The 25920-nt window shown below is 42.3% G+C and overlaps 2 protein-coding genes across 4 annotated transcripts; one reads left to right on the top strand and one right to left on the bottom strand.

Annotated features, from left to right (window-relative positions):
• Window positions 1-88: 88 nt before the first annotated feature.
• On the top strand, window positions 89-14774 carry LOC115130754 (nuclear cap-binding protein subunit 1). 3 transcript variants are annotated; one of them, XM_029662182.2, is made up of 22 exons: window positions 89-238; window positions 1513-1601; window positions 1712-1812; window positions 1918-2074; window positions 2194-2301; window positions 5960-6081; window positions 6286-6355; window positions 6607-6822; window positions 6943-7040; window positions 7175-7238; window positions 7326-7436; window positions 7685-7812; window positions 7908-7982; window positions 8118-8221; window positions 8551-8673; window positions 8766-8868; window positions 9053-9146; window positions 12590-12693; window positions 12869-12986; window positions 13407-13547; window positions 13726-13839; window positions 13928-14774. In XM_029662182.2, exons 1-22 carry the CDS (start codon window positions 205-207, stop codon window positions 14039-14041), a joined length of 2388 nt encoding a protein of 795 aa, XP_029518042.1. In that variant the 5' UTR covers window positions 89-204; the 3' UTR covers window positions 14042-14774. The 3 variants fall into 3 exon arrangements, with proteins under 3 accessions (XP_029518042.1, XP_029518040.1, XP_029518043.1); XM_029662180.2 differs by having other exon boundaries at window positions 13404-13547; XM_029662183.2 differs by lacking the exons at window positions 89-238; window positions 1513-1601; window positions 1712-1812; window positions 1918-2074; window positions 2194-2301 and adding an exon at window positions 3090-3204 and having other exon boundaries at window positions 13404-13547.
• On the bottom strand, window positions 14746-25920 carry LOC115130753 (solute carrier family 49 member A3-like). Its single transcript, XM_029662178.2, is given in 12 exon segments — window positions 14746-16592; window positions 16595-16711; window positions 17303-17412; window positions 17514-17671; window positions 17834-17986; window positions 18148-18264; window positions 18556-18625; window positions 18627-18691; window positions 18816-18892; window positions 19351-19567; window positions 20146-20304; window positions 25580-25920. Coding segments are annotated over 12 exon segments (1473 nt in total). The 5' UTR covers window positions 25739-25920; the 3' UTR covers window positions 14746-16521.

Here is a 25920-nt window from a genome sequence, read left to right as displayed (position 1 = left end):
CAAAACACAAGAATGTCGGAAGACAAATGAAGTACACAACCAAGTACGTCCGGTCAACCTCCGCTCCGGATGTGCTTCACTTGAATCTGACCACTATTGAAAAACTCAAAGCTTGATAACTAATCTCATTATCTCGAAAGATACTGTTACCATAATCAATAAGAAGCAGCATACAGTTACTAATCCAACGGTGTCAATAGTAAAATGTCTAGAAGACGGCACAGTGACGGAGATGATGGTAAGTGGTCGTTAGCTAGCTAATTCGAGGCCAAAGTACGTTAGTTGGCTTAACGTTCGCTGAAGCCAACGTGAGGTGATGCTGCTCGCTCTGTAGTCAATGTGCAGCATGCTAAATTAGCTAGCTACCTTGCGTACTAGTTAAATCACCATAGTCAGTTCAATTAACTAACGTGAGAAGTTATTTGACTATCGGTTCATACATCAATCAATTTTGTTAGTCACATTGGCAGTTTTCCAACACCCCATGATTGGCTAGCCTGATGGGTTAAACATAGCCCTTGCTTTTAGCCGGTTAACTAGAAATGGTCTAGCTAGTTAGCTACCTAACTACTAGTCGTCTACCATCGTATGCAGCCCTATCCTACCAGCGGCAAGTAGTAGTCTAGCGGTTAAGCCAATAACCTAGAGGTCTCTGGTTCAAATCCCCGTGCTGATTAGGTGAAACATGTGCCCTTGAGCAACACACTTAAACCTAATTGTTTCAGTGTCGCCGTCAATAATTGTTGATCCCTGGCGGTAACTGTCTCGGGTAGAGTGGAATATGCAAAATGTATTTTCAATTTGAAATGGGACAAATGTATGCACACACTTAATTATATATTTGTCCTACAAATAATTTATATAGTCTTGTTAACCACTGTGATAAAGTGATAATCAGCAGTTGAAACAATAAGAGGTTTCCCAGCCCCTGTTTCAATACAAAGCTGAGGGATGGGGCTGGAGAAATGTAACCACTTTCAAATTCATAGACCGAGCTATGGATGCAAGGACCATCCATGATACCAGCATTTAATTGTTTTTCATCTAGTTTGTTTACAAACATTGGAGTTGAACAAGCTTGTATTTTGGGTTTTGATGGGGTATGCAGTTGAACTAAGCTCATGAGGCGTTAATAAGTTATATTAGTCAAGAATCAATGGGTACATATCATTAATTTATAAGTCCAAAAGTGGATGTAGTAACTGCAGATGGCCCCTTTTAACTAAATGTTGTTTTTGGGGCACATTTCAGATCTTGGGGGTGCTTGCACCTAGTGATGTCAAATAGTTGTCTCGCTAGCAGGCTTGTAGCCTCTGCCATTTACCCCATAATGGATCTGCAAAATAATGATTTGTGAAATGAACAAGTAGCCAGCTACACTACTATAAGATAATGTTTTTAAAGCGAGAAGAATTTCATGTGTCAGTGAGTTATAGCACAAAAGGTTCAATTGAAGGAAGGGTCTGTTCCATCTCACCGTCATCCATCATGTATGTGTCCATCTCATTCTAGGTGGCCAGTCTCACAAAAGAAGGAGAACATCTGAGCCCGTTGAGATTGAGGATCGCCTGGAATCACTGATATGTCGGGTGGGAGAAAAGGTAATAGGGCTTTGCAGTAAGTGTGGGTATGTTTTCTGTCTCACTGTTGTCTGATTTGACCCCTGAAATCACCAAATATGCTGTTTTGCAACTTCTTAATTCATTTGCAGAGTACCTCTTCCCTGGAAAGCAACTTGGAAGGTCTCGCAGGTGTATTGGAAGCGGACCTCCCCAATTACAAAAACAAAATCCTGCGCATCTTGTGTGCTGTGTAAGCTATTCCAAGTTAATCTAATACATTTGAAATACTTTTAGTGCAGTCATAGGTACAGTACAGAAAGTTTCCGCATTCTAATTGTGTGTCTTGTTTTGACAGGGCTCGACTTCTACCCGAGAAACTGACCGTCTACACAACACTAGTGGGCCTTCTCAATGCCAGGAACTACAACTTTGGCGGGGAGTTTGTGGAGGCCATGATCAGACAACTTAAAGAGACCTTGAAGGCCAACCTATACACCGAAGCTCTTTACCTGGTAAGTGTTTGGTGCCATAAAATAATTGGTCCACAGATTCACCAGGCAAATTTAGCAAGTGACTCTCAAAAACAATTACAGGTGCATTTCAATAATGTTTGACACACTTTTCTCTCCAGGTGCGCTTCCTCTGTGACCTGGTGAACTGCCACGTGATCGCTGCCCCCTCCATGGTGGCCATGTTTGAGAACTTTGTTAGCGTCACTCAGGAGGAGGATGTTCCGCAGGTAACATGTTATTGATACATTTTAAAGCCATGAATTGTATGCAAGTTCACTCAGTGGCCAATTTATTTGCTCAGTTGGTATCAAGGGACCTAATGTGTGCCAGGAAAACATTCCCCACACCATTACACCACCAGCCTGTACCATTGACACCAGGCAGGATGGGGCCATGGACTCATGCTGTTTACGCCAAATCCTGACTGCCATCAGCATGACGCAACAGGTGTTAACTCGAAATGACACAGCGACAAAGTTCCAGTTTAACAAAGTTTACTATACCGTATGAACACACTACAAGCCATTACACCCAAGGCTCGGTCCATCCACAACAAGACTCCATGTGCAGGCGCACTCTTGACAGAGTGATAGCCCAGTAATAACAGAAATATAGGGATACTTAAAACATGAACTTAACAATCTCCCCCTTTAAAGACTAATAAAACATCAACAACATAATTAAATGTCCAAGTATTATTCAAGATCCCCATTACAAATGGGTTGTGACAGTTTTCATTTGTATTACTCAACTTTCCATTACTGAGAGCCTGTAGGAGCACAAGACCGGATGCTCCTTTTTTAGTCAGACAGTCAGCAAGCTGTTCCTTTGTGGTCGACCACAGAATCCGCTGGATTCTCTGTGCTTGAATAAGTTCCTTGATGCTGCTAATCTCAAGACGAAGTCTTTTCTCTGTGACAGACTTGGTTGACTTCACATCATCAACTAATGAGTAGTTGTCAGTGACAAACTACAGGTAGAATGTGCCGTTTTGTCTCACCAGTGGTAAGCTCTGAGAACAGAGTTGCAAGAAAGATCGCAATTGTCAATTCCATCCACAAGAGCAAGTGTTTCTCCAGCAAGTGTGCTTTGGACAACCCTTCTGATCCTTTTTGACTGCCAACAGATAGGTGAGAATCTTCCTCCTTCACCCATTAACACAATTAGATGTCCACCTTGTGTGCTTCCATCTGTAAGGTTCCCTAGCGAAGCATCACTGAAGAAAACTTGTTTCAAAGAGTAATCTTTTCCAACATGCTGAAACTTTAAAGTCACTTGTTGTGATTTCAGTTTACGAACAACTTTGTTTGCCTCATGAATGGTTTGTACAGTAGCGTGTTTTGTGTTAGATGCCAAGTTGCAACCATCCTCTGCTACAAATGTTAACTCGAAATGACACAACAACAAGGTTCCAGTTTAACAAAGTTTACTATACCGTATGAACACACTACAAGGTAGCCATTACACCCAAGGCTAGGTCCATCCACAACAAGACTCCATGCAGGCGCACTCTTGACAGAGTGATAGCCCAGTAATAACAGAAATATAGGGATACTTAAAACATGAACGTAACAACAGGAACCGGGATTCGTCGCACCAGGCAATGTCTTTCCACTCCTCAATTGTCCAGTGTTGGTGATTGTGTGCCCACAAGTTGTGCATTCCGAGATGCCTTTCTGAGCACCTGTTAGCTTGCACGATACTTGCCATTTTTTTTATTTTACCTTTATTTAACCAGGCAAGTCAGTTAAGAACAAATTCTTATTTTCAATGACGGCCTAGGAACAGTGGGTTAACTGCCTGTTCAGGGGCAGAACGACAGATTTGTACCTTGTCAGCTCGGGGGTTTGAACTTGCAACCTTCCGGCTACTAGTCTAACGCTCTAACCACTAGGCTACCCTGCCGCACCGACCTCATCAACAAGCTTTTTTTGCCCACAGAACTGCCACTGACTGGATATTTTTTGTTTGTCGCACCATTGGAGATACTGGAACCGGTGCACCTGGTACCGACGATCATACCACGCTCAGTCACTTATAGTGCCTCTGGAAAGTATTCAGACCCCCTGACTTTTTTCACATTTTGTTACATTACAGCTTTATTCTAAAATTGATTAAATTGTTTTCCACCCTCAATCAACACACAATACCCCATAATGACAAAGCAAAAACAGGTTTGTAGAAATTCTTGCTACTTAAAAAAAAAGAAAATATCACATTTACTTAAGTATTCAGAGCCTTTACTCAGTACTTTGTTGAAGCACCTTTGGCAGCGATTACAGCCTTGAGTCTTCTTGGGTATAAAGCTACAAGCTTGGCACACCTGTATTTCTGCAGATCCTCTCAAGCTCTGTCAGGTTGGACGGGGAGCGTTGCTGCACAGCTATTTTCAGGTCTCTCCAGAGATGTTAGATCAGGTTCAAGTTCGGGATCTGCCTGGGCCCTTCAAGGACTTTCAGAGACTTGTTGCAAAGCCACTCCTGCGTTGTGTGCTTAGGGATGTTGTCCTGTTGGAAGGTGAACCTTCGCCCCAGTCTGAGTTCCTGAGTGTTCTGGAGCAGATTTTCATCAAGGATCTCTCTATACCTTGCTCCGTTCATCTTTCCCTCGATCCTGACTAGTCTCCCGGTCCCTGCCGCTGAAAAACATCCCCACTGCATGATGCTGACACTGCCACTACCATGCTTCACGTAGGGATGGTGCCAGGTTTCCTTCAGATGTGACGCTTGACATTCAGGCTAAAGAGTTCAATCTTTTATTTAACTAGGCAAGTTAAGAACACATGCTTTATTTACAATGACAGCCTACCAAATGGCCTCCTGCGGAGACGTGCTGTTTTTTGTTTTTTATCCCAACCCACATCACGACAAGAGACAACACAATGCTACATAAAGAGAGACCTAAGGCAGCAACACATGACAACACAGCATGGTAGCAACACAACATGACAACAGCATGGCAGCAGGCACAGAAAACAGCACAAAGGGCAAGAAGGTAGAGACAGTAATACATCACACAAAGCAGCCACAGCTGTCAGTAAGAGTGTCTTTGAATGAAGAGTGAGATAAAACTGAGATGTGTGTAACCTTTTATTTAACTAGGCAATTTCAGTTAAGAAATTCTTATTTACAATGATGGCCTACCTAACAGTGGGTTGACTGCCTTCTTCAGAACAACAGATTTTTACCTTGTCAGCTATGGGATTCGATCCAGCAACCTTTCGGTTACTGGCCCAACGCTCTAACCACTAGGCTACCTGCCGCCCCAATATAACTTATTGGTTTCATTAGACCAAATCATCTTGTTTCTCATGGTCTGAGAGTCTTTAGGCTTTAACTTCAAGCGGGCTGTCGTGCCTTTTTACTGAGGAGTCGCTTCTGTCTGCCTAACTCTACAATAAAGACCTGATTGGTGGAGTGCTGCAGAGATGGTTGTCTTTCTAAAAGGTTCTCCCATCTCTACAGAGGAACTCTAGAGCTCTGTCAGAGTGACCATTGGGTTCTTAGTCACCTACCTGACCAAGGCCCTTCTCCCCAAATAGCAAAAAGAAAAATTAACCTGTTTTCCCTTTGTCATTATAGGGTGTTGTGTGCAGGTTGATGAGGAAAACATGAATTTAATCCATTTTAGAATAAGGCTGTAACATAACAAAATGTGGAAAAAGTCCAGGGGTCTAGGACACTCGTTATGCCCATTCTAAAGTTCAATCAAACAGTAACTGGATGTCTGTCTGTGTCTGCCTTATACAGCAAGCCACGGCCACATGACTCACTGTCTGTAGGAGCGAACCACTGCATGAACGTGGTACCTAATAAACTGGCCACTGTGTGTTTATATACAGTTTAGTTTGACTATTGCATTTTTGACTGTTTTCTCTCTTCCCAGGTGCGTTCGGACTGGTTTGTCTATGCTGTACTCTCCAGTCTCCCCTGGGTTGGGAAGGAGCTTGATGAGAAGAAGGACGTGGAGATGGACCGGCTCCTCAACCAGATTGACGGTTATCTCAAGTACTCTTTATTTCTGTCTTCCACTATAGTTTGGTATTTACATGTCTTTACATTTGAGTCATTTAGCAGATGCTCTTATCCAGAGAGACTTACAGTATGTAGTGTCTTTCTGGCTCTTTTGTTGAGGAACTGTTTAATGACGTAATGCAACTGCACTAAATAGTGATGAGACGATCGTGGTGACACCGATCTACTGTTTTTCAGGAGGCGACTGAAGACTCATGTCCCCATGCTTCAGGTTTGGACGGCAGAGAAGCCACACCCACAAGAAGAGGTAAGTGGTTTTTATTTGTCTGGCCAAGTATTGATTCAGTGTTTGTTTTTTTAAGACCCTATTCTGGATTTTCTATTTCTTACCTTTGAACACTGCATTGTTGAGGACGAGCTTGTAAGTAAAAGCATTTTGCTGTACTGTTTACACCTGTTCTAACCTGTGCAAGCAGACAAATACACTTTGATTTGAAGTAGGAGATACCAGTGTTGATAAGTATTATATTCCATCACCACCACCTCTCTCTCCCTCAGTACCTGGACTGCCTGTACGCTCAGATCCAGAAGCTAAAGAAGGACCGCTGGCAGGAGCGCCACATCCTGCGGCCGTACATTGCCTTTGACAGCGTGCTGTGCGAGGCCCTGCAGCACAACCTGCCACCTTTCACCCCACCAGCCCACATGCCCGACTGCCAGTACCCCATGCCCCGCGTTATCTTTCGCATGTTCGACTACACCGATGCCCCCGAGGTACCGTGTACCATTCCCTTTCTCAGACCAGTCAAGAGTACAGAGAAAGAGGAACGTTTGGGAATGGGGTTGCCTTTTGGAATGCTCTGAACTAGCTTTTCTTTCTCTCCCTGACCACAGGGCCCTGTCATGCCAGGCAGCCACTCTGTGGAGAGGTTTGTTATTGAGGATAACCTTCACAACATCATCAAGTCCCACTGGAAAGAGAAGAAGAGCTGGTGAGCTGTTGTACAGTCTAATGGACTTCTTAATGTGTCCTCTTGTTGTTCGAGTTAGTCATTTGTGATTGAGCAAATGTGAGAGAACATTTTTATATATATATATATATATTTTTTGTATATATATATATCAGTGCTGCGCAGTTGCTGAGCTATCCAGGGAAAAACAAGATCCCACTCAACTATCACATTGTGGAGGTAAGTCCATTACTGCTTCATACCAAGAAGTTTTATCAACTGGAGAACAGGAACGTAGTTCACTTCCATTCCTCTGTCTTCTGCCAGGTGATCTTTGGAGAGCTCTTCCAGCTGCCCTGTCCCCCCCACATCGACGTCATGTACACCACGCTGCTCATTGAGCTCTGCAAGCTGCAGCCAGGCTCCCTGCCACAAGTTGTATCCTTCACCCCGCTACTGGGACACAATATTTGACTACTTCAGGAATGCATTTTTCTTCTCTGCCTAAAAATTGAATACGGGGAACTAAGGTACACAAAATACCACGGGGAAAATTCAGAAATACAGTTTTCAGAGATCCTAGTTTTTTAAACCAATGATTCAACCATCATTTTTTTGTCGGGCTTGGATACTTGTTTTACATCACATAAATAGTGATTGTTAACCCCTTAACAGCCTCCTCCCAGTTGGCCCAAGCCACAGAGATGATGTACGTGAGGTTGGACACCATGAACACTATTTGCATAGACCGACTACTCAACTGGTTCTCCCACCATTTGAGCAACTTTCAGTTCCGATGGAGCTGGGACGACTGGTAAGATCAGCTGTCTTCCTCAACTGAATTATTTGATGTAGTTGGAATCACTCCTTATTATGGTTACGGCAATCTGTTCACGTTCATCTCCAAAGGGTGGACTGTTTGGCCCTGGATGCAGACAAGCCCAAGCCCAAGTTTGTCAAGGAGGTTCTGGAGAAATGCATGAGGTATTTCCATTCAGATCCACTACTGCTGTGCTGCACCTTGTTTTAGAGCATACATAGGGATGGATATGTATAGAGATGGCTCTCCTTGGTCTGTCTCTAGAAAGTGACCAATGAGCTTCTGCTCTTCACCCCCAGGCTCTCCTATCATCAGCGGATAGTGGACATCGTCCCTCCCACTTTCTCAGGACTCATCCCAGCCGACCCCATCTTCTTTTACAAATACCAAGATGAGGCCAACAGTAAGTACACCGCCTCTCCAAAGGTTTAATTTCTGTAAGATGCTGTCTGTTGGTTCAGCATAGCCAGGGGACTAAGATGACTCTAATGTGCTTGTCTTTGTGAGCCTGGTTTATTGAAAAGTATTGGTCTGCCATTTGGTTTTCTGTTGTATTGTAGATGTGTTGCCTTTTGAGTGTCAACCTCAAAGAAGCCCCAGGGGTACCACTGCACATTCGTGTTGTTATCCCAGTGAACTAAATACGGTGTGCACCGTCTTCCTTTTCTGTTGGACTCTTTTACGTAAGCACCATCAGAAATACAACATGACTACACCTCTGCCTTTGTCCAGGTGCGCTGCCAGGCTATGCGGTGGCCATAGCGGTGGGCAACGCCATCAAGAACCGGGCCTCCAACGAGGAGATCCTCACCGTGCTCAAAGAGGTGCCAAACCCCAACCAGGAAGATGACGACGGTCAGTTAGCCCCCAAACACACTCATCTTCCGTGTTCCTATTGGGATATGTTCTACTACATTCTCACTCACTCCTCCTTTGTCTGTTTCCAGATGAGGGCGAGGGCTTCAACCCCTTGAAGATAGAGGTGTTCCTGCAGACCCTCCTCCATCTGGCTGCCAAGTCCTTCAGTCACTCCTTCAGTGCCCTGGCCAAGTGAGTGTGCCTGTTATTCCAACCCACACCTTCCATTCCTGTGCCGCCCTCTGCTGCGTGCCACAGAAAAGGGTGGCATTGTTCAGTCTTGAGTGTAGCATTGCTATGCTACTAGGCAGTTGAAAGAACACACGTGTTTTGTCTGTGTGTACAACACCTAAAGTATCCTGTTTCTGTCTCTCAGGTTCCATGAGATCCTGAAAGCCCTGACGGACTGTGACGAGGGCAAGCTGCATATCCTCCGGGTGGTCTACGAGGTCTGGAAGAACCACCCACAGGTTAGAACCGGCCCATTCACCTACACTAGAACACTAATTTCCCTAGAGTCAGAAGAAATGTGTTTATTTTTTTACAGCCAAATCTCTCTTCTTTTTTTAAATGGCATGTTATTGAAGAGTCCAGACACCTTATTTGTAATTTCACGTTTTAGAGAAACTTACCCCAAACAGCAAATCGCTTCCTCATCCTCGTTGTGTAGTATGTGGGCCATGAAAAACCCTGAACAAAGTCTCCAAAAACACCTAAAATACATCATTTTAGAAATGGCAAAGCTCTCAGTATAGTGATGCGGGTCTTTAGATGTTGTACACATTAAATTATGTCTGAACTTTATCCGCAATGCTATATTCCATTTTGTTGCGGCTCGAGTAACACCTCTCCGTCCATTTTACAGTTTACTGCCAAAATAAAGGAAACACTTGAGTAAATTAGGGATACAAAGCATATTGAAAGCATGGGGTGCTTCCATACAGGAAGTTCCAAACACTTGTAGAAGGAGCATTGAAGCTGTTCTGGCGGCTCGTGGTGGCCAAACACCCTATTTCTTTTCCCACCTTTATTTAACCAGGTAGGCCAGTTGAGAACAAGTTCTCATTTACAACTGCGACCTGACCAAGATAAAGCAAAGCAGTGCGACAAAAACAACAACACAGAGTTACACATGGGATAAACAAACGTACAGTCAATAACACAATAGAAAAATCTGTATACGGTGTGTGAAAATTAAGGAGGTAAGGCAATAAATAGGCCAATAGTGGCGAAGTAATTACAATTTAGCAATTTACACTGGAGTGATATGTGTGCAGATGAGGATGTGCAAGTAGAAATACAGGGGTGCAAAAGAGCAGAAAAACTCATATGGGGATGAGGTAGGTAGTTGGTTGGATGGGCTGTGTACAGCTGCAGCGATCGGTAAGCTGCTCTGACAGCTGACGCTTAAAGTTAGTGAGGGAGATATGTCTCCAACTTCAGTTTTTTTTGCAATTCGTTCCAGTCATAGGCAGCAGAGAACTGAAAGGAAAGGCGGCCAAAGTAGGTGTTGGCTTTGGGGATGACCAGTGATATAAACCTGCTGGAGCCCGTGCTACGGGTGGGCGTTGCTATGGTGACCAGTGAGCTGAGATAATGCAGAGCTTTACCTAGCAAAGACTTATAGATGACCTGGAGCCAGTGGGTTTGGCAACGAATATGTAGCGAGGGCCAGCCAACGAGAGCTTACAGGTCGCAGTGGTGGGTAGTATATGGGGCTTTGATGACAAAACGGATGGCACTGTGGTAGACTGCATCCAACTTGCCGAGTAGAGTGTTGGAGGCTATTTTGTAAATGACATCGCTGAAGTCGAGGATCGGTAGGATAGTCAGTTTTACGAGGGTATGTTTGGCAGCATGAGTGAAGGAGGCTTTGTTGTGAAATAGGAAGCGATTCTAGATTTAACTTTGGATTGGAGATGCTTAATGTGAGTCTGGAAGGAGAGTTTACAGTCTAGCCAGACACCTAGGTATTTATAGTTGTCCACATATTCTAAGTCAGAACCGTCCAGAGTAGTGATACTAGTCGGGCGGGCAGGTGCGGGCAGTGATCGGTTAAAAAGCATTAATTTAGTTTTACTAGCATTTAAGAGCAATTGGAGGCCATGGAAGGAGTGTTGTATGGCATTGAAGCTCGTTTGGAGGTTTGTTAACACCGTGTTCAAAGAAGGGCCAGATGTATACAGAATGGTTTCGTCTGCGTAGGTGGATCAAAGAATCACCCGCAGCAAGAGCGACATCATTGATATATACAGAGAAAGGAGTCGACCCGAGAATTGAACCCTGTGGCACCCCCATAGAGACTGCCAGAGGTCCGGACAACAGGACCTCCGATTAAGACACCACGTTGGTGTTTCCTTTATTTTGGCAGTTACCTGTTGCAGCAGGCTCCACTGAAAATGGAACCACTCAAGACGGCTCGAGGAGCACATAATGGAATATAACATTTAGGATTTAGTTCGGAACGACACAATTTTACGTATACAACATCTAAAGGCCTGCATCACCATACTGAGAGCTTTGCCGTTTCTAAAAGGATGTTTTTGTTGCGGTTTAAGTGTTTTCAGGGCCCCCATACTAAACAACGAGGACGAGGAAGTGATTTGCTGTTTGGGGCAGTGGTGTAAATTACTAAATTAAAAATACTACTTAAGTAGTATTTTTAATTATCTGTACTTTACTATTTATATTACTTAATTAAAAGTACTACTTAAGTAGTGTTTTTTGTGTATCTGTACTTTACTATTTATATTTGACAACTTTTACTTCATTACATTCCTAAAGCAAATTAGCTACTTTTTGCTCCATACATATTCCTTGACACCCAAAAGTACTCGCTACATTTTGAATGCTTAGCAGGACAGAAAATGGTCCAATTCATATACTTATCAAGAGAACATCCATGGTCATTACTACTACCTCTGATCTGGCAAATGCTTTGTTTTTAAATGACGTTGAAGTGTTGGAGTGTGACCCTGGCTATCCGTAAATACATTTTAAAAAACAAGAAAATTGTGCCGTCTAGTTTGCTTAAAAACCTCTTAAGGATCTGACCCTTTTTTTCCCAAATTTCACCTAAAATGTCATCCCCAAATCTAACTGCCTGTAGCTCAGGACCTGAAGCAAGGATATGCATGTTCTTGATAACATTTGAAAGGAAACACTTTGAAGTTTGTGGAAATGTGAAATTAATGTAGGAGAATATACACATTAGATCTGGTAAAAGATAATACAAAGAAAAAAACATGCGTTTTTTTGTACCATCTTTGAAATGCAAGAGAAATGCCATAATGTATTATTCCAGCCCAGGCACAATGTGGATTTTGGTCACTAGATTTTTTTAGACTGTCACTATCTGTTCAAAATGTTGCTAGCCCAAATGTGCACTCTTTATTAATACATTTTCAAGTTCATAATTGTGCACTCTCCTCAAACAGTAGCATGGTATTCTTTCACTGCAATAGCTACTGTAAATTGGACAGTGGGGTTAGATTAACAGGAATTTAAGCTTTCTACCCATATCTGATGTGTTTATGTCCTGGGAAATTTGTTTGTTACTTACAACCTCATGCTAATCACATTAGCCTACGTTAGCTCAACCGTCCCACGGAGGTTTTAATATAAGAAATTTTAAATTATTATTTTTGATACTTAAGTATATTTTAGCAACTACATTTACTTTTGATACTTAAGTATATTTAAAACCACTCCTTCTATCACTGGTTTGGGGTAAGTTTCTCAAACGTTAACGTCACAAAACATGCCATTTACATCACAAATAGAGATTTGGTTGTTTAAAAAAAACAAGTTCTCCTTTAATATAATGTTGTGAATTGTGCCGTGACCATAGATTGTATGGAGAAAGGTAAGTCTTTGGTGTAACTCTGTGTGGTTGACCTGTCTGTCTGTGCAGATGGTCTCTGTGCTGGTGGACAAGTTGATCCGTACACAGATTGTGGATTGTGCAGCCGTAGCCAACTGGCTCTTCTCCCCTAGCATGGCTCATGAGTTTACCAGGTGGGCCTTAAACCCTCTGCGTGTGCACTCGCATACGTTTGCTGTGTCTTCCCTTGCTGTAAATTCAATTATGTGAATATCGATCAAGTAGTTTTCTCAGTTATCCTAATACAGTATAACTATTTTGAAGTGAATTAACTCATGGATAATCCATGCGTGGCCTTGTGGCGGGCAGGTTTTACGTGTGGGAGATTCTGCACTCCACCATCCGTAAGATGAACAAACACGTCCAGAAGATTCAGAAAGAGCTGGAAGAGGCCAAGGATAAGCTGGAGAGGCAACAGCATAAAAAGGTAGGCAGCAGGAGGGTGTCCTAGCAACCACTGCTGTAAGCGGAGCCTCTTAGACTTTTTAAAGCCAAGAATTAACCAACAATATTACTCTGAATATTGTACTGATTGTGCCAGTATTTTTTTGCCCCAAGGTTTGCACAAAGCAGAATGTTCCCTCCTTGATTATGTAGTGACCTTTTTAATGGTGCCCTAGTTTTGCTGTCTAAACCTGCGTCACACAGGATCTTATCAAACCAACTAATTGAATATGGCCTTGAATGGACACACTGTCCATTTCAAACATTTTTATCAGTTTAGTCTGTTGCCTGATAAGTCATCAGTACATGTCAGCATTATTACCATATTAAAGGAACTAGAGGAGCCTAACATACAAGCAAATAGGACTCTCGTGTCTCTTTCTCTCCCTCCATCTCTCAGCAGAAGGACAGTGGAGACGAGGAAGACATGGAGAAGAACAGTGAGGATGAGGACGGTCAGCTGGAGGAGCAGATAGAGCGTCTGCAAGAAAAGGTGGAGTCGGCCCAGAGTGAGCAGAAGAACCTTTTCCTGGTCATCTTCCAGGTATTGGTCTGGATGGACAATAAAGCTTTGTGAATTTGAATAGACTGTCAGCAAAATGGTTGCCTGTATTGTTTTCAACTGTTCAGCCCTTTCAGTGATGACATTCTGTATGATTACAGACCAATTTCAACCTTGTTTTTTTCCTCTCGCTTCTATTTCCTCTCTTCTGTCCCCGTAGCGCTTCATCATGATGCTGACGGAGCACCTGGTGCGCTGCGAGACAGGCAGTGTGGACTTCAGCACGCCCTGGTACAAGAATTGCATTGAGAGGCTGCAGCAAATCTTCCTCATGGTAGCTACTACTCCTTCTTCAGTCAATTATTTTCCATGTAATTCAAGTTCAATTAATGTTAATTTAGTTCTGTTTTCCCCTTCTGCAGCACCATGTGACAATCCAGCAGTACATGGGGACACTGGAGAACCTGCTGTTCACCGCCGAGCTCGACCATCACATCCTAGCTGTGTACCAGCAGTTCTGTGCCCTGCAGCTCTGAGCCCGTACACACCAAACGCCATACTACACACATAGCCAGCTCTTGCATCAAGATTTCCTCGTTAGACCTTTTTTGTTATTTCGACTTTGTGTGGTGAGTGCCGTTCAAGGTATTAACTGTAAAATTACCATATTTTTAAGTTCTTTCTTTCGGGTCCTTTCGTTTCCTTTTCTATTTTCCCCCTCCATTTTGTTTAGTAGTCCTATAGTCCTATAGAGTACCACAATACCCATAAAACCTGTCTACTTTGATGCTAGTTAGCATTTATCTGTAAATAGAGCCATATCTATTGACAAGTCACCTTGTCCGAGAGATGTACATGGTTATCAAAACGCCACGCCAGGGTCAGCCTACACGAAACACAGCCTTTATTAAGCGTTTCTAAAATTCCCTATGGGAAAAATGAATGTTGGATAAACGTTTGGAACCACTTCCCTGTTTGACCGCTAGGTTTTGTGGGTATTATGACACCTCCACTGTGGGGCTCTATTAAAGTGGATCTTTTAAAAACCTGAGGTTGCAAATGGGCAAAAAGCAGCAGGTGAGCGTGCTCTTTTTTTTTATGTATTTTATGTGAATGGAAATTGGGAAACAGTTAAAACTGTAGTCTTCTGTTGGCCACTGTGTGACGTTTACATTTCCTGCCCTTATCCCTTTCCTCTTAGTCACCTCTTCAAGGAAAGAAAACAATGACTGACATGGAATTCAATAAAGTGGCTGATTTAATAACTTATTTTTTTGTATATTTACAGGAGTAGTTTAAAACGGCACTTAAAACACAATGTATAAAAGATAGTGGAACAGACATGTGGCAATTTATGCACCGTAATTGCTGGACTATTAAGCGCACCTGAATATAAACCGCACCCACTGAATTATTAAAAAATATGTATTTTGTACATAAATAAGCCGCACATGTCTATAAGCCGCAGGTGCCTACCGGTACATTGAAACAAATTAACTTTACACAGCCTTTAAACGAAACACGGCTTGTAACAAAAATTAAAACAGTAGCCTACCAAGAAAGTCATTGGTCACTATCTTCCTCCTGTGCACTGAAACCACTGAAGTCATCTCCTTCTGTGTCGGAGTTGAATAGCCTCAGAATTGCTTCATCCGATGTTGGATCGTTTTCATTGTCGCTCTCGTCACTTTCATCCGGAGGCAAATACCCCGCTGAGCTCATGCTGCCCCTTCAACACGCAGCAGTCCAGCCTTTCGAAACCCGTTGGTGATAGTGGATTTTTTGACAATGCTCCACGCTGTCAGGACCCACTGGCAGACTTGACCATAAGATGCTCTTCGCCTGCGGCCCGTTTTAGTGAAGGATTTCTCCCCACTTGTCATCCAAGCCTCCCACTGAACAAGAAGCGCCACCTTAAATGCACGATTTACACTGATGTCGAGTGGCTACAAATACTTCGGGCCATCTGTTTTTCTTCCCTCTGAAAGCTTTTGTTGTCTTTCTGCACTGAGTCAGTTCCTCACGCTGCTGTTTCCAACGTCTTATCATCGACTCATTAAGGCCAAGCTCCCATGCAGCAGCTCTATTTCCATTCCAACAGCCAGATTTATCACCTTCAACTTGAAAGCTGCATCATATGCATTTCTCTGTATCTTTGCCATGATGAGGGTGACAACATTACTACCGTAATCAGAATGATGGGAAGTTTGAGCGCGCTCGATTTACGTCACATTATGTGACGGTGCTCAGTTTTTTGGCGGCATGAATCTTGTGAAAGCGGGAAAAATCCATAAATTAGCTGCGTCATTGTATAAACCGCGAGGTTCAAAGTGTGGGAATAAAGTAGCGGTTTATAGTCCGGAAATTACGGTATGTTTTTTTTTTTTTATGAAACAGTCTGTACCTTTTTGTTTACACCCCAAACGCATACATGTCCACATACATCAGTTTAATTCCATTGACATTCTAGTCAATTCAGGTTTTGGATTTCTTTTGCATGTGAAATATGTCCACTTTTACAGAGCAGAAATGACTTCAACTCTGCTCTGCCTCAGGGCAAAGGTGCTATTCGGTGCAAACCTGTATTAAAAAGGAAAGCCCAGTTTACCACCACCATAAAATCTAATCATTCACTTCAGATGATTACTGTTACATTCTAAATGCCTTCCTTACAATAGTAATCAGACATTTATATGGTATTTCTACTAGAAACCCGGACATAGGAGCAAGAGCACTAGGTGTTATGCGTCCCATATCCAATTTGTCCTCTGTCCCAGCTGACGCCAGAACTTCTTCAGACATGTAAGCTGGAGCATTGATACATTGTGATAGGCAACCCGCCTGTCTAGATACTATATATGTACTATAAAGTTAAATTATCTATATATAAAGGAATGTATTAGTAAGTCAATACACTTGGCCTCCTTCTGAAACGATGCCAGTGAGGTGGTCATCTCAACAGCAGTTCAGTTAACCACTGGCCTGTTCCTCCTTTTGGTCAGAGTCTTGTGTGTTGTCAGTTTGGCTTGTTGTTGGAGTCTGGCGAGTCGTCAGAGTTTGGCTTGTTACGGTTTGGCATGCTGTCAGAGTTGGCTTTTTTCCAATAGCCTGTGCCTCAGCGTCCAGTCTCCTGTATTCCGTGTGGAAGAAGATAACAAAGCAGCAGGTAAAGGCACTGCACAGACCTGCCATCACCAGCATGGGCACTGTGGAGAGAAACACAGAGTCAATGACGCGTTAAGCCCATTGCCACCAGCAACTAATCACAGTGTGTGTGTTCTAGAGAGAATCACACCGCTAGAGCCACAGGAAAGCCCCATATCAATGACATCAAGGCCTGGGAGGATTTCATTATGCCATAAATAGAATTGAGAGCAGCAACATGACATCCATAATCACTGTGTTTTGGCCTTAATGTCTAAAAAGTGGATCTGCTTCCTTTACCAGAGGCATCATGCACGTCATTTATTTTTGGAAGGGGAAGTAATAGCAAAATTCTATGTCACAAACTAGCTTGTGGGGGCACCTGTCCCCTCAATTTCAATGGGCATGATGCATCTGCTATGAATATTTTTAGCTGTGGCAAAGCATGTGTGGTTTAGAACACAGTTTCAATTTCAGCCACAATTTTGGTCCACCATCTGTGCTATTTGCATACAAATGCAAAGTCTAAACTGCTGACAAAACAACTAATAGCTGTAATTGCCTGCAGAATTTGAATGTTGGGCAACCAATTGTACCTCAATTAGCATACAATTAATTTATCCCACTGATACACATGGCAGTTCTTAACTTACCCCTCCAACTCAAGGACGCATCTCCTGCAGAACAGGTAGAGAAGGGCGAGTCGGCCATTGGTTTGGTCAACCCCTGAAGAAGCAGTATATAGATAACTGACTGGATCTGTCTGGGGGGAAAAACAAGCACATGCTTTTTAACATAAGCCTGTATTTACAGTCTTGATCTTCAGTGTGTGTTGTCCTTGTATGAACCAGTATCAGACAGTACCCTGATATGAAGATGAGGCCAGCTGAGGTGGCCTCTCCAACCGGGTAGGAGCACTCCACAGACAACTCCATGGCAACCGGGTAAATGGAGAAGCCGAAAAAGCCGAAGAGCGAACAAACAATGGCCAAGGCTATTCTCTGATTCCGCATCTGAGATACCTGGTAGGGGGAAATGCACAGGAATGAGGTGTTGTCTACACCACGCATACACACAGAACTGCAAATATCCTATTTTCTTCCACCTTAGAAGAAAACTGTTTCATCATCACAGCGCTTCATGAAGTACAAGACTGAAAACCCTGACCTTTGACCTGTACTCACCACTGAAAAGGCAATGCAGGCCAGTGCTGAAAGGCTCATGTTAACCTTGGTGGCCTCTATAAACTTCTTGGTTTTGTCGACGTACAGTCCAAGGAAACCAGCCCCGACAATACCGAAAACAATGAAGAGACCCCCGCACAGTCCTGCAAAGTCCTAACACAACACACATTGAGGTTATGTTTCACATTGTTTCATTCATTATTTTGGTGAGATGGTGAACATATTGTTCAGGAAACAGAATCATGGGCCATAATCTTTCATTCATTCTTTTGTAATGAAAAAAACGAATCTTGGGATCATAAATGGGTGCTTACATTAGGGTACCCTCGGACACACATGATCTGCTCCAGCAGTGTAGAGAAGCAGGTGAATACAGCGATCCCCGAGCCGAAGCACAGCAGGAGAATCATGTAAGCCTTGTTCCTCAGTAACTACAAAGGAACAGGAGGCAAACGGGGGGTTTCAGATGCTCCTTTCATACGATTGCAGTAATGGATCATTCAATGCAAGATATAGGCCACTCTTCATAACATTCTGGAGTATATGCAAATTGCCATCATACAAACTGAGGCAGCAGACTTTGAACATTTATATTTGTGTCATTCTCAAAACTTTTGGCCATGACTGTATAATGAGGAGTGAATGTTGAAATGTTGAGGGGTAACCAAAGATTATCAAGTAGTACACTATTGTCATTTTGTGTGCATATGATTATTACTCACCAGCATGATTCCCTCCAGGAAGGGCTCCGAGGTGGAGCTTTCTGCACTGGCTGAGGGGGGCGTTGGGGGAACTATCACGGATCCCAACTGTTGCTAGGAAACAGATGATGGTTGCTGGTACAGCATAAATGAACAGCTGGGAATATCAATGGATGGGGAAAAGGTTTGTAATAGATTAATAAATGTATAGGCAATTTAAAGTCGAAGACAATTTATCTTCATAAGGTGCTAGCTAAACTTTGTCCTTTTTCTTAACTTACCAATGAAGAGATGTTGTTGGTGGTCCCCACAATCATAGGGGAAAAGATGCTAGCAACAAGAATCCCAAGGGGATTTGCTGAAAGGAGAACATTTTAAAAAGCCACAGAAGAATATATTCAAATAGGCTGGCATGGTATTGTCCTATATTTGAAGCCAACACTACCAGACATCTGATATTCTCTTCCTACTTCCAGGAATCTTGGTTCCTGTAAATGAAATCTAAAAACTCTAAAGGAGCAACTGACAATACTAAACCAGTGGAGGCTGGTGGGATAAGTTATAGGAGGACCGGCCCATTGTAATGGCTGGAGTGGAATTGAAGGTACAGAGTCATACATGTGGTTTCCATGTCTGATGTGTTTGATACCATTCCATTTCAGTTTTTACACTGAGCCCGTCCTCCTATAGCTCCTCCCACCAGCCTCCACTGTACTAAACATACATGGAAAGTGGTAACTCAACCAATAATGTTGACTTGACACAGGTGGTTTTAACAGAGTAACTTGTACAGGACAGCAACCATAGCTCACTCACACATGGAGGCTATCATATTGGCAGTGGCCCGCTGGTGCTCTGGGAACCAGAGCGCTGCCAGCTTGGTGGGTGTGAAAATGACCAGGGGCTGAGCCAGGGCACACAGGGTCTGGCCCCCCATCACCACAGGGAATTTGGCCGCACTGACAAGGCTCCCCAGGACGCTCACGAAACGCAGCACAGCTCCCAACATGTTAAGCCATGAACCCAGCACCAACTACAGGGGAAACAGGCATGGGAGGGAACAGAATGCATGATTTAAGTTCGTGTTGACTTTGTATATGTTTTTCCTCAAAACACAAATAAACTATACACTTGTGTGGATGTTCGTTTACATTATCTTATGATACATTTCTCTTAACATTTATTTTACTGTTTGTTCTCCTATCATGTTTTATCTAAAACTTGTACAACCGCTTAAAATCTAAGTGCCATCTGCCACATTGGCGGCTTCCTCGATCACCGACAGCACACACGCTCACTTTCTTACTATCTGAGATTTTTCAAACTCATTTACACTTCACTGAATTTCCCACGTACACCTCTTTCATGGAGATCTTGAATGCAACGATCTTTCATTTCAAGTACTGGATATAGACTTCTCACAGTAGACAGATTCTGTTTTCAGAAACAGACACGTGTGTGTGCACAGGCTTGTAAACAAAGATAAAGGCAGGTTTAACGGTCTGTTTTATTTATTTGACCTTAAATTATCCACAAAGTCCCATTGAGGTCAGGAGACCGCTTTTACAAGGGAGACTTGTATGGGGTCTACCTTGACTGATCTGTACATACTGTGATTCGGAGCCCTAAAGTGTCCAGCATCCATGTGGTCCCAAAGCTGAGAGGTATGGCCACCACCATATAAATGATGGACAGCCAGTTGATCTGGTCCAGGGTGACACCCATGAACTGGGCTGACTGGTCCGCCACTGGAGCAAAGGTCAGCCATAACTGAGGATTGAAGCACAGGCACAAACACATTTGATTATATACAATAAATGGGTTATTACATTATCTAATCTACATCTTTATTTAATGCTACTTGTACAGACATATCTGCTCTTCATTTCATCAAATGTACTATCTGCCTAAAGTTACAAGCAGAGAGCATGCTGTCGTGCTGCATCACAGCCTGGTACAGCAATCCACCGCCGCTGACCGCAAGGCTCTACAGAGGGTGGTACTGTCATGACTGGATCCAAATAGGTCAGCTCGGCAATGGATAATTTCAACCAGACCCTCTCTCACTCACAGAGGGGGGAGTAGGGAACTGATGGGGGGGGGGGGGGGTTGACACCTCATGCCCCGTTGTAAATTAAAGGAGAGGAGATCCAGAGAACATCCCTCTCCAAATTCACACAGGAATGTTCCTTTGTCTACAGAGACAGTTTTCCCACTGAAACTCTAACACGTCCTAAAGCGAAAACTGGAACAATTTCTAACATAGAATGTGGGTAATGGTCAGAGGCGATCTAAAGAATAATAATGTCATATGAGTTGTTATTTTGTGATGTCATTAAACATTTTATAAAGGAAATTCTGTAACTGATGAGAACCATCGACATGGCAGGCTAGCCTATCTTCAAAAGAGCATCGTCGAGAGTGAACAACAGTAGAAGAGACGGGTCCAGACCCTTTTGGACAAATCAGAGCCACGAGCATGCCGCGGAAAGGCACAACCAAACCCTTTCCAAGAAGGCTTGGTTCCGACATAGATACGCGGCGAACTGAGACATTTACACATTATTTCTAACTCCAAACGGGAAGTGGTTCGTATGCAAAGTATATGAATACTGCGAGAGTAGTTCTAAATGTACCCAAGTATTATGTCTCTGTCCCTCTCTCTCTCGCCCTCTCCATATCTTTTGTAAAAAGACGCCATATTGTGTCAGTCCGCTATTGACCTTTTCTATTGTATTAAGTGTGTATGTTTATCCTGTGTTATCATTTAGTTAATTTGTAAATACATAATTAAACCAATTTGTGTAGTACTGAATCATAAGTAAGACTGGGTTGTTGTTTTTTGCAGATGCATGAGGTTACAACTGTTCAGAATGATGATATGGTACGAGGTTAGGATGAATACATTGACTGTTTTGTGGATGTGAGAGGTAAAGACCTTAAGAGTTTCATTTGGGAGATAGTAACGCTTTAAACATGATTAGTTTAAAATTGGGTAACATATAAACATAGTTGATTAGATAATTAACAGTCATCAAATTAATTAAAGTCACAACAGTACGCTCAATCGAACGCACCATTGGGTGCACACGGGTGCGTTCGGCTGAGTGTACCACCCTCTGTAGAGCCTTGCGGTCAGCGGCGGTGGAGTTGTGGTGCAGCCCGACAGTATGCTCTCCGCATTGTAACTTTGGGCAGATAGTACATCACTGGGGCCAAGTTTCCTGCCATCCAGGACCTATGTACTAGGCGGTGTCAGAGGAAGGCCCAGACAATTGTCAGACTCCAGTCACCCAAGTCATAGACTGTTCTCTCTGCTACCGCATGGAAAGCAGTACCGGAGCACCAAGTCTAGGTCCAAAAAGCTCCTTTTCCCCCCAAGCCATAAGACTGCTGAACAATTAATCAAATGGCCACCCAGCCTATTTACACTGACACCCCCCTTCATTGAAATACCTTTCAATACCTCACCTTGGGTATGTCAAAAACGTTGACTCCTGCCTTTTGATGAGAAAAAGTATTACTTGTTTAACAAAATCTCTTTCTCTGAGAAATGCTATTAGTATAAAATAATATAATTTCCACATTTTTGGAGCATACAATATAGCTCAGTATATTTAATTATTTATACAGTCATTTTTATCCATCTTTGTCAAGGGTGTCAATGATTTCGGACCTCACTGTATGTGATCATGTGATTAAACGCTACATCACTGAGCAGGAAGTAAACCACAACCTTGCCTTGTGGAACGCCAAGTCACGTGAAAACAGAAGTTATGACTCACAAGACATTAGCACATGACCCAGCTTTATGCTGATCTAATCAAATCAGAGGCTACTATGAAGTGTTTACATAGGCCTATTTATATTGGCATTCACTGGTCAAAATGAACATAGAGAATTCCTATACTGAGAAGTGAGACCAACCATCCCAGCCAAATGAACAGTGATAGGCCTATACAACCACAGCAGGTTAACCATGCAGTTTCCTTCAAAGATGAACTTTTTATTTTACTTTAAAGAGGACCAAATAAAATTCTCCTGAATTTCAACTTGAATAAACTGAGATTTTCTGGGGCAAACCAAAGCATCCCATTGTGTGATTGTGTTTTAGTACACAATACACAGTGCCTTGACAAGAGGCATAACCAATTGGATGGAAGTGAGTTGTTCGCAGAAACACTGCAACAACAAAGGGACTCCGTACAATTCTATCTTTAATTGACATTCAAGAAAATCTCATTTATGCAGCCGAGATGAAGGAGTAGGTCAGCTGGCATTTGCACACAATGCCACCACTGTCTGCCGCATACGTGAGCACAGCCTTCCACTGTAGGTTTCCACCGTTGTCGTTAAATATAACCTCCATGAATGGATGTAGAATTCGAAGTGTCCTCAATGCACATACTGTATATAGATGGTAGTACATACATGTATCGTGTAATTACAGTGTGGGTATTACTTACAACGGTTAAAGGATTATTTTAGATTTCTGTAATGATGTGTGGAAACAACTCTGTTGACATGACAGATAATAAGATGGAATATTGATTTGAGGGGTGTATGGTGTGTATGGTTTTAGGGGGTATTTGCCCTAAGGCACACTTGCCCTAAGGCACACATGCCCTATTAAATCAATAGCCCCAGGGCTAAATCAATAGCCCCATTAGCTACATTCTCTGACACATTAGGGTGCACCATATAATATGTCAGAAAGCTGTAGAAGTCTGAACCAAATGCATTTTGACTCAATGAGTGATATGCTGAAGTTCTCATGTTGCATGATGACTCCTGTAATTTCAGTGTAGGCTACTGTATTTCATTGTGGCTATTGTATTTCATAGTGTTTACTGTATTTCATTGTGGCTAGTATATTTCATAGTGAAGGTGAACACACATTTTGGATGTGTGTGTCTGCAGCAGTATGTTTGGCACAAAAATGTGGCTACTCTTTCAGGGACAACTAGGCATCACATATAAAACGTGGCGGTAAAGGCATTACATAATATACCATATTATATCAGGATCACAAACGATAGAAAGTAACCTATGGGTTACAATACATGTCACTAGCCAAATTTTTCTCAGGACATGTTAGCTGTCAACAGCTGAGAAACCCAATATGCCAGGTGCTTTTCCAGGTACTATAGAGATTGTTACATTGTTGGAACATTGTAGCACGAGCCTTGTTTCCATCCAACCTTTTTATGCAAGTAAAAATACAAAATAATGTCCCGACAGGCCTGATGGAACAAAACAAAATACCCTAGACAAAATGGGATCTTTTCGTGTCAGCAAAATTAATTATGCAACAAATGGCGGTGGAAATGCATGTATGCACAAATATTGATATAATAACCACCATATTAAAGTACAATTGGAGTCACGCGATGTAATGTGTGGTCCTCCCACTACGACTTGGGAAAGCATGCAGTCTTATTAGGCTAAAGGTAAAAATAAGTTACGATGAACTTCACAGCGTGGTGGTGAAAGTGCACAATGATGATTTTGATGCTCCTTGTCATAGCAACGTTGGCCAGCAAAGCTAATGCGTAGAAAAACACCTCATTGCCTCGATCACAGCGAAAGCGTATTTGCATTTCGGTACACCAGATGTACATTAATTTGCCTTGTAGTTATTGGGCAAAATGTTATGCAGCATCATCTGGATATGTTTGCAACAAAAGTTCAACATGTACCTTCTGCTACCATTTCTCTCAAGCCGTCTACACATAGTTTGACGCAGTTTGATAAATCCAACGTACACAGCACGCACTGCCACTGCAACGCAATGCTGCAAGGCAAATGCAGTGGAAATTAATGTTCTTCTGGTGTACCAAAATGCAATGACACTGTCGCTGTGATCGAGGCGTAACGGTTGTCTCGCTCCAGCTGTTGATATTGATTCTGAACCGGTACCCCATGTATATAGCCCCGCTATTATTATTTACTGCTGCTCCTTAAGTATTTGTTTTTCTTATCTCTTACTTTTTTGTATGTATTTTCTTAAAACTGCATTGTTGGTTAAGGGCTTGTAAGTAAGCATTTCACTGTAAGGTATTCGAATACCTTCTGTATTTGCTGCATGTGACAAATACAATTATATTTGATTTGATGTGCAGGCCGTCAAATCAAAGGCACTCCTTCGATATACAGTTGTTTTTCACAGAAATTAAAACGTGTCAGTATGTCACTTTCACGAGGTTGGAGTAATAATATGTTCAGCTACACAATACATTGTCTACAACCTACGTCGTGCCTTTAGATTTCGAGAAAATTAACAACTAAAGAAGGATTGTTGACTTATTTCATTAACTTTCCAACCCCCAAACCTCAGCCTGATCTGTTTGGTCTTGTTTCGAAAGCGTTCCCGGAAGTCTCTCAATGTTGCACCGCTTGGTTTAGAAACTCTGTGGAGCAAAGTATTTCAATTGAAAGTTTTAATGCCAAAATAATATGTATTTAAGTATTGTTTTTTTAATTGGGGAAAGTAACAAAGGTAGTTTATAAAATAAATAGTTTAAGGAAGATGTTTTAATGTATTTTATTTTTATGTATAGCTACATAATATAATTTAAAAGTATGTATTAATGTGTCTCTAATAGAATAAATGTGGCAAAATAAATGTAGACATTATTAAACGCATGTCTATAGCTTCCAAAATACGTTTAAATAACGATTGGGAGGGAGTGCCAAGCTGGAGGCACCGTGGCTTCAAAACAGCGCTCCCTGACAGTCAACTAGTGTATATATATAAAGCATTGGTCTCTCGGACTGCTTTTTATCAGCAACAAGTCCGTTTGGTGGCAACAACAATGGTGGGGAAATGTGCATATTTCTTTATGCGGATTTGTGGAAATTTGCATATTTTCTTTATGCGGATTTGAGAATATTCAAATGAAAACATGTTGCCAATTGGATGGAAACCTAGCTACAGAGGTGTTACATTCCTACAAAAAGTTTTTTTTAAATCACATAATTCATTACTTGACAGATAACAGCCAACTTCATATGGGAGACAGCACATGACAAGTAGGCTACTTACCATAGAGTTCGAGCAATTTAGCAAGCACAGCACGAACAAAATGAACCATCTCCTCTTGTATACTTTGAATACAATACGTTTTTCAAGTATTGGATTGGGTTTACTCGGAATGACAACATGCACCCGAAATTCATCCGAGAGATTATCTTCATTTTCCATGAGTAGTATCCAGCCAGATGCAATAGACTTTTTATTTAAAAAAATATATAAATCTCAAACGATCATATTGTTAAAGGGTCATGTGGATTAAAACGCTTATGATAAACATACATTGTCTTGTCCTTCGGAGAAAGAAACCCAACCGGCCGGTTTGACAGTCAACAAATCCGCCCCATATTTCG

The sequence above is a fragment of the Oncorhynchus nerka genome, linkage group LG6 (assembly GCF_034236695.1).
Source record: "Oncorhynchus nerka isolate Pitt River linkage group LG6, Oner_Uvic_2.0, whole genome shotgun sequence".
In the NCBI taxonomy this organism is placed as follows: domain Eukaryota; kingdom Metazoa; phylum Chordata; class Actinopteri; order Salmoniformes; family Salmonidae; genus Oncorhynchus; species Oncorhynchus nerka.
This window is presented reverse-complemented; position numbering and strand designations above follow the sequence as displayed.